Genomic DNA, 9,060 nt, shown 5'->3' with positions numbered 1-9,060 from the left:
AGGAAACTTCTTAGCCTTGGTTTAGTCCAGTTGTGCTGGCTTCCCCTGTAGTGTGTGCTGTCCTTCCCTTCACCTAAGATGATTCTTATCTACTATCTAGTTAGTGAATAACCCTCACCCTCCCTCCCCACCCCCGTAACTGTCAAAGAATGTTTGCTTCTGTGTTTAAACCTTTTCTTGAGTTCTTATAATAGTGGTCTTATACAGTATTTGTCCTTCTGTGACTGACTAAATTCACTCAGCATAATAAGTTCCAGCTTCCACCAAGTTATACGATGTTTCACAGCTTCATCATTGCTCTTTATCGTTGCCTAATATTCCATTGTGTGGATATACCATAGTTTGTTTATCCATTCGTCCATTGATGGGCACTTAGGTTGCTTCCATCTTTTTGCTGTTGTGAACAGTGCTGCGATGAACATGGGTGTGCATATAGCTAATCGTGTGATGGCTCTTGTTTCTCTAGGATATATTCCAAGAAGCGGGATAGCTGGATCGTATGGTACTTCTATTTCTAGCTTTTCATTGTGTAAGTCTTTTATGTTAGGTTAATTCCTAGGTATTTTATTGATTTGGGGCCTATTGTAAATTATATTGTTTTCTTGATTTCTTTTTCGCAGAAGTCTTTGTTAATGTAGAGGAACCCAATTGATTTTTGTGTGTTGATCTTGTACCCTGCAACACTGCTAAATTCTATTAGTTCCAGCGGTTTTCTTGTGGCATCTTTAGGATCATGTCATCTGCAAATAGAGATAGTTTTACTTCTTCCTTTCCAATTTGGATACCTTTTCTCTTTCTTGTCTTATTGCTCTGGCTAGGACTTCCAATACAGTGTTGAATAATAGTTTGTGATAATGGGCATCCTTGTCTCATTCCTGTTCTCAAAGGGAAGCCTTTCTCTGTTGAGTATAATATTGGTTGTTGGTTTTGCATATATGCCCTTAATTATGTTGAGAAATTTCCCTTCTATTCCTATTTTACTGAGAGTTTTTATCACCAAATGTGTTGAATTTTATCAAATGCCTTTTCTTCATCAGTCAGTATGATCATATGTTTCTTTTCCTTTATTTATGTGGTGGATTACATTGATTGATTTTTATACTGTTGAACCACCCTTTTAATCCTGGTATGAATCCCACTTAATCATGGTGTAGGATTTTTTTGATGTGTTTCTGAAGTCTGTTGGCTAGAATTTTGTTGAAAATTTTTGCATCTATGTTCATAAGGGATATTGGTCTGTAGTTTTCTTTTTTTGCTACGTCTTTGCCTTGTTTAGGTATCAGGTTATGCTGGCTTCAGAGAAAGAGTTTGTAGTGTTCTTTCCTCTTCTGTGTTTTTGAATGGATTGAATAGGATTGGTGTCAACTCTTCTCTGAATGTTTGATAGAATTCTCCAGTGTAGTCATCTGATCCTGGGTTTTTTTTTTTTGTTGGCAGTTTTTTGATGACGTCTTTTATCTCTTCTTTTATAATGGATCTGTTTAAATTTTTTCCCTCTGTTTGTGTTAATTTGGATAGGAAGTATATTTCTAGGAGTTTGTCCATTTCATCTAGTTTTTCAAATTTGTTGGAGTATAATTTTTCATAGTATTCAGTTATGATTTTCTTTATCTCTGTTGGATCGGTTGTAATGTCACCAATTTCATTTTTTAATTTCATTATTTGCCTCTTCTTTTTTCTTTTATAAATCTAGCCAGTGGTTTGTCCATTTTATTGATCCTTTCAAAGAACCAACTTCTGGGTTTGTTAATTCTTTCAATTGTTTTTCTATTTTAAATTTTGTTTATTTCTGCCCTGATTTTATTATTTCTTTCTTTTTTTTTTTTTTTTTTTCCCTGGTAGCTTTTGACTTCTTTTGCTCTTCCTTTTCTATTTGTTCAAGTTGTTGCTTTAAGTTAATGATTTTGGGTCTTTCTTTTTTAATGTAGGCATTTATTGCTATAAATTTCCCTCTGAGTACTGCTTTTGCTGTGTCCCAGAAGTTTTAATATGTTATGTTTTCATTTTCATTTGATTCTGTGAATTTTTTAAGTTCACTTTTGATTTCTTCTATGACTCAATAGTTTCTTTGTTGTTTGTTGTTAGGTACCGTCAAGTTAATTCCAACTCATAGCGGCCCTATGTACAATAGAACAAAACACTGCCCAGTCCTGTGCTGTCCTCACAGTCGTTGCTATCTTGAGCCTGTTGTTGCAGCCACTGTGTCAGTCTACCTTGTTGAGGGTCTTCCTCTCTTTTGCTGACCTTCTACTTTACCAAGCATGATGTCTTTCTCCAGGGACTCATCCCTGCTGATAACATGTCCAAAGTATGTGAGATGAAGTCTCACCATCCTCGCTTCTAGGGAGCATTCTGGCTGTATGTCTTCCAAGACAGCTTTGTTTGTTCTTCTGGCAGTCCATGGTATATTCAGTATTCTACACCAACATTATAACTCCAGTGCATCAATTCTTCCTTGGTCTTCCTTATTCATTGTCCAGCTTTTGCATGCATATGGGGCAATTGAAAACACCATGGCTTGGGTCAGGTGCACCTTAGTTCTCAAAGTGACATCTTTGCTTTTTAACACTTTGAAGGGGTCTTTTGCAACAGATTTGCCCAATGCAATATGTCATTTGATTTCTTGACTGCTGTTTCCATGGGCATTTATTGTGGATCCAAGTAAAATGAAATCCTTGACAACTTTCAGTATTTTCACTGTTTATCATGATGTTGCTTATTGGTCCAGTTGTGAGGATTTTTGTTTTCTTTATGTTGAGGTGTAAACCATACTGAAGGCTGCAGTCTTTGATCTTCATCAGTAAGTGCTTCAAGTCCTCTTTGCTTTCCACAAGCAAGGTGTGTCATCTGCATATCACAGGTTGTTAATGAGTCTTCCTCCAATCATCATGCCGCATTCTTCTTCATATAGTCCATCTTCTCGTATTATTTGCTCAACATACAGATTGAAAAAGTATGGAGAAAGTATACAACCCTGACGCACACCTTTCCTGATTTTAAACCACGCAGTATCCCCTTGTTCTGTTTGAACGACCGCCTCTTGGTCTTTGTATGGGTTCCTCATGAGCACAATTAAGTGTTCTGGAATTCCCATTCTTTACAATGTTATCCATAATTTGTTAATGGTCTACACAACTGAGTGCCTTTGCATAGTCAGTAAAACACAGGTAAGTATCTTTCTGGTATTCTCTACTTTCAGCCAAGATCCATCTGACATCAGCAGTGATATCCCTCGTTCCACGTACTCTTCTGAATCCGGGTTGAATTTCCAGCAGTTCTTTGTCGATGTATTGCTGCAACTGCTTTTGAATGATCTTCAGCAAAATTTTACTTGCGTGTGATATTAATGATATTCTTTGATAATTTCCACATTCTGTTGGATCACTTTTCTTTGAAATGGGCAGAAATATGGATCTTTTCCAGTTGGTTGGCCAGGTAGCTGTCTTCCAAATTTCTTGGCATAGATGAGTGAGCGCCTCCAGCACTGCATGCATTTGTTGAAATATCTCAGTTGGTATTCTGTCAATTCTTGGAGCCTTGTTTCTTACCAGTGCCTTTAGTGCAGCTTCGACTTCTTCCTTCAGTACCATCACTTCTTGATCATATGCTACCACCTGAAATGGTTGAATGTCAACCAGTTCTTTTTGGTACATTGACCCTGTATATTCCTTCCATCTTCTTTGGTTGCTTCCTGAATCATTCAATATTGTGACCATAGAATTTTTCAGTATTGCAAACTTGAGGCTTGAATTTTTTCTTCAGTTCTTTCAGCTTGAGGAATATTGAGCGTGTTCTTCCCTTTCCGTTTTCTAACTCCAGGTCTTTGCATCTTTCATTATAATACTTTGTCTTCTCGAGCTGTCCCTTGAAATCCTCTGTTCAGTACATTTACTTCATCATTTCTTGCATTCACTTTAGCTAGTCTACATTCAAAAGCAAGTTTCAGAGTCTCTTCTGACATCCATTTTGGTCTTTTCTTTCTTTTCTGTCTTTTTAATGACCTTTTTCTTTCGTCATGTGTGATGTCCTTGTCTGGTCTTCAGTCATTAATGTTCAATGCATCAAATCTATTCTTGAGATGGTCTGTAAATTCAGGTGGGATATACTCAAGGTAGTATTTTGGCTCTCGTGGACTTGTTTTAATTTTCTTCCACTTCAACTTCAACTTGCATAGGAACAGTTGATGGTCCGTTCTGCAGTCTGCCCGTGGCCTTCTGACTGATAATATTGAACTTTTCCTTCATCTCTTTCCATTGATGTAGTCAATTTAATTCCTGTGTATTCCATCCGGCTAGGTCCATGTGTATAGTCGCCGTTTATGTTGTTGAAAAAAGATATTTGCAATGAAAAAAGCATTGGTCTTACAAAATTCTATCATGTGATTTCTGGCAGGAGTTGGAAATAAGGAAGGATCGGTAGTTGTATTAGAGTGATTGATCAAGATCTGTGGAAATCTAAAGCCAGTTTCTTGGGTCCAGAAGTAGTCGGGTTGGTTAAGTCATTCCCAGACTTTGCTGCACGTTGAAATAACTTGGGGATCTTGAAAAAAATCTATTACCTGGCTCCTACCCCCAGGCATTCTGTTTCAGTTGGTCCGGGGTGCAGCCTGGGCATCAGTATCTTTAAAATCTCCTCAGGTGATTCTAATATGCAGCAAAATTTGGGAACTGCTGAATTTATTAATGCTGCCAAATCCCCTTTGTAAAACTTCACTTACTATAAGGTTGGGCAGTTCATCCAAACTCCATGGTATCCACCACCTCCACCCAAGTCACCTGGTAATGATTTCCAGGCCTCCATTGTGATCTATACGTGACCTCTTTTCTCTAAAAGTACTATTTAAACATGTTTCAAATCACTCCTGAATTATTCTGTTGGTAGCAAAGGAATTTTGCTGTAAATTCCTTTGTAAAGCTTACCTTAGTAGATTCCTTCAGTGAGCTTAAAATATAATTACTTTAAAATTTTTTGATTTACATGCAGCTATTCAGGAACATGGAGTCCTTTGGTAGTGCAAATGGTTAATGTGCTCAGCTGCTAACCAAAAGACTGGGGTTCAAGTCCACCTAGAGGCACCTTGGAAGAAAGGCCTGGTGATCTACTTCCGAAAAATCAGCCAGTGAAAATCCTATGGAGCACGGTTCTACCCTGACACATACGGGGTCACCACGAGTGGAGCTGACTCAGCGGCAGCTAGTGGTGGTGGTATTCAGGAACACAGACTGTTGAGTAAAGATACACAATGTGTGTTCAAAAATCTACGTAGATAAGGAGGTTTGTTATAACTATATAATAATAGAAAATTTAGTAAGTAGATACCCTACTTCATCATCCAGAGCACATATCGATTTTTTTTAGCAGCTGCCATGGTCTGGCCAGCGTCATTGGAGATGCTTGATTCTTCTGTCTCTTGACAGTGTATCCCTGTAACTTCTTTGAATTTAGAGAGTATTAGAAGTAAAGCGGACTTGGGGTCGTTATACAATCTGCTCATTACACAGGTGAAGACACTGAGGGCCAAAGAGGGTAGGTGACTTTTCTAAGGCCGTGCAGCCAAATAATAACAACTAAATAACATTTACTGAGTCTTTATTGCCAGGCTCTGGGTTAAATGCTTTAAATGGATTATCTCCTCATGTTATTTAATGCTAAAGAACCCTATCAGGTTGGTATTGTAATTACCCCCATTTTACAGATGGGTAAACTGAGGCTCAAAGAAGTTGAGGAATGGGCCTATGGTCCTACAGCTGGTAGATTAGTTCCAGCAGTTTGTCTCTAGAGTCAGCTCTGCTAAGCACCGTGTAGACTGCCGCAGTAATCGGTGGCACGGTAGAGCTAGAGCCCAGGGTTTTTGATTCCCTGTTACTTTTTGTTTGTGTACTAGCTGTTATTTTCTGTGATCTCCTAGTCCTACTATTCTGTTATAAAAGAAAATTAGACTAACGAGAAAATGCCTTTTTTTGTTTGGGATTGTCATTTAATGAATGATTCTAACCACTAAAATTGCATTAAAATACAATCATGTTTATTAGCAAGTAATTACGAAGGTGCGTGTTATACTTCTAAGCAGTAGTAAAATTTCCTTCTAGGCCCTTTTTGCTTCAGGTAAAAGATACTTAATTTGTTAGAGGGGAGTTCAGATAAAATTTGAAACTACTTCTGTTTAAAAAAAAAAAACTGATATAATTTTTTTCTTTTTTTCTAAAATGAGTTTGGACAGTTATATAATTATATACAGGTAGTCCCCGACTTATCCTGAGGTTTCGTTCTGATGACTTTGTCTTAAGTTGGTTCTGACGTAAATTGAATACCTCTTTTTTGTTTATTTTCATTATTATTGCCTTTTATTATCAGTATCTTTATAAATCCAGTCTTTGAACATCTGTTAGTGAATATCTGAGAATGATAACATCAACAAATTACAAGCTGCAACACTGTATGTGGTACATATTATTAACAATAAGAGGTACCAAAAAAAAAGGCATGAATGCGGTTCGTCATACCTTGAATACGTCATAAGTTGGGGACTACCTGCATATATATGTATGTGATCGATCGATAGATATTTTTTGGCCAGTTTTAACTTCTGGTTCTCCATCAGCAAACTGATGTTTTGGTTTTTAAATAACATAAGACATAAAATACTGGGTGATTTAAGATGAAGTAAAAGATCCGTAAGTATAGTATATTTATAAAATAATGTCTTTTTTTCTCTTAAGTTTGATTTTGAATCTCTTACTAAGTTCAAGGTTAACCCAAATAGTCACCTTAGTTTAATATTTTTGTTAATGAGGAGAATCATAAAGACGTTTTAAATGTATATTGTTTTGTCCTTTAGATATTGTTTGCTGTTTCTGAAGCTAAAGAGAAATGGAAAAGTGAGCTTGAAGATATGAAGAAAAATATAATACCTGGGAAGGAATTGGAAGAGAAGATCCATTCTCTTCAGAGGGAACTTGAGTTAAAGGCCGAGGAAGTTCCTGTGGTTGTCAGGGCTGAGTTGGCTAAGGCCCGAAGTGACTGGAACAAAGAAAAGCAGGAAGAAATCCACAGAATTCAAGAACAAAATGAGCAAGATTACCGGCAATTTTTAGATGATCATCGAAATAAAATTAATGAGGTGCTTGCGGCAGCTAAAGAAGACTTCATGAAACAAAAAACTGAGCTGCTTCTTCAGAAGGAGACAGAATTACAAACATGTCTAGACCAGAGTCGTAGAGAATGGACTATGCAGGAAGGCAGGCGGATCCAAGTGGAAATTTATCAATACGAAGAAGACGTCTTAACCGTACTTGAATTTCTCTTAAGGGATGCCCAAAAGGAACACGTCGGTGGTTCAGAGAACACGCAGCTTTTGGAGGTTGTGTCGACTTGTTCGTCAAAATGGGTGTCTGTGCAATATTTTGAAAAACTGAAGGCCTGCGTACAGAAAGCATTTCGAGATACAGTCTTCCCACTTATAGAAAATGCTGGCCCACAATGGGAAAAGGTATGTTCCTGAAAAGTGAAAAGAGATATTAAACATCAAGGATGATTGTAGAAGTTGCATATGGTATTTTTTTCCTTTAATTTATAGTTCAATAGATGTAAGACTTGTGTTTTTACCAGTGGTTTAAAAAAACTTTTTGTAGCAAACCCAAAGGATTGCATATATTGTTGCCAAAAAAAAGTCTATTTCTTCATAGTGCCACAATTATGAGGCAGAGCCTTTAGGCTCTAGACATCTTTTTCCTAAAAAATATAAGCCATTCTTTATAAGGGCCTGAGATTTCAGAAACTGAATATCTCATTCCTGTTTTTGTGTTTTGGACACGACCACTTCAACAAATATGCATCACACTGAACTAGGGTTTTTAAGAATTTTTGAAAGAGTTTGAAAGTCTGTTTCTTGCTTTTAATAAATTTTTATCCCATAGAGGCAAAAAATACCAACCAAATACAAAGAGTACTGATACAGAAACAAGTTAATAGAGGTATCACTCACTCACACAACACTCTGAAGCCCAGATTTGTTGGTGTGTTGTATATGTACATGTAGAATGAATTAGTTGTATTCTTTTTATTTGTATATATGCTGTCTGAGCCCAGCTTTTGGAAGATCTGATAAAACCAAAGTCTTGCTACCTTATGATTAAAGAAATTAGTTATTCATGAAAGATTCAGAATGATATTCTAGGCATTATGATCAGCCCATTTCCACACATAGAATTAGAGATAGAAATAAATACAAAGATTTAGAAGTCTGGTCTGATAGAAAATTTAAGAGATAAGAGTTAAGGCCCATTAAGGTATCGTGAAGGAAAAACAGTAAAAAAATGGGAAAAAGAAAAAGATATCATGAAGGAGCCCTGGTAGTGCAACAGTTAATTGCTCAGCTATTGACTGAAAGGTCAGCGGTTTGAACCCACCAGCCATCTTACAGGAGAAAAGACCTGATGACCTGCTCCCGTAAAAACTACAGCCTAGGAAACCCAATTGGGGCAGCTCTTCTCTGTCTTATCGGGTCGTATGAGTCGGAATTAACTTGACGGCACACCACAACAACAAGATGTTGTGATTAAAGATTTTCAAGGCCAGGATTGAAAATTTGATTTTAATATCTATTGGAAAAAGTTATAAACTAGGAAAAAAATCTGAATTCCAGTGTCACACTGGTAACTGGCTCTTTACCCTGGGTAGTCATATATTATAGCTGCTCATCTGGAAAGAAAAAAAAAGCTCCCTGGCCTATCTGATTCCTTGAGTTTTGATAGGGTGTTCCTGGTGCAGCTTGGCCTTCCTGCACCCTGCAGCTAAAGCGGTGCAGAATCTTAGAGCCGGAGGGACGGGAAAGATCGTCTGCCCAGCCCAGTTTACCCCAATTGATATTTTTACCCTTGATTTACAAAGATGTGACTCTTGACAGTAGTTGCATTCAATGTAGAAATAACTGGGCAAGGTTATTTCCCATAAATATTGCTTGTAATACTTTATTGAGGTTTTTTTTTTTTTTGAGAAAATAGATCATTAAAATATAAAAATTATCTATAACAGGGTTTGAGGATGAGAGGTGATGGGAAA

General features: G+C 37.1%; 1 protein-coding gene across 5 annotated transcripts in view; it reads left to right on the top strand.

Moving 5' to 3' along the window:
• The window catches only part of CEP152 (centrosomal protein 152), a 102,981-nt gene that overhangs the window by 77,007 nt on the left and 16,914 nt on the right, over positions 1-9,060 (top strand). For all 5 annotated transcript variants that reach the window (XR_002825615.1, XM_023740652.1, XM_023740654.1 and 2 more), the window contains one exon: positions 6,839-7,489. Coding sequence is in view for 4 of the 5 variants with exons in the window: in XM_023740652.1 (XP_023596420.1) it covers positions 6,839-7,489 (651 nt within the window). In the remaining variant the exon portion in view is untranslated. The remainder of the gene's footprint in view (positions 1-6,838; positions 7,490-9,060) is intronic.

Source organism: Trichechus manatus, unplaced genomic scaffold (genome assembly GCF_000243295.1).
Source record: "Trichechus manatus latirostris isolate Lorelei unplaced genomic scaffold, TriManLat1.0 scaffold00161, whole genome shotgun sequence".
In the NCBI taxonomy this organism is placed as follows: domain Eukaryota; kingdom Metazoa; phylum Chordata; class Mammalia; order Sirenia; family Trichechidae; genus Trichechus; species Trichechus manatus.
The sequence above is the reverse complement of the archived record's forward strand: the minus strand, read 5'-3'. Positions and strand labels throughout refer to the sequence as shown.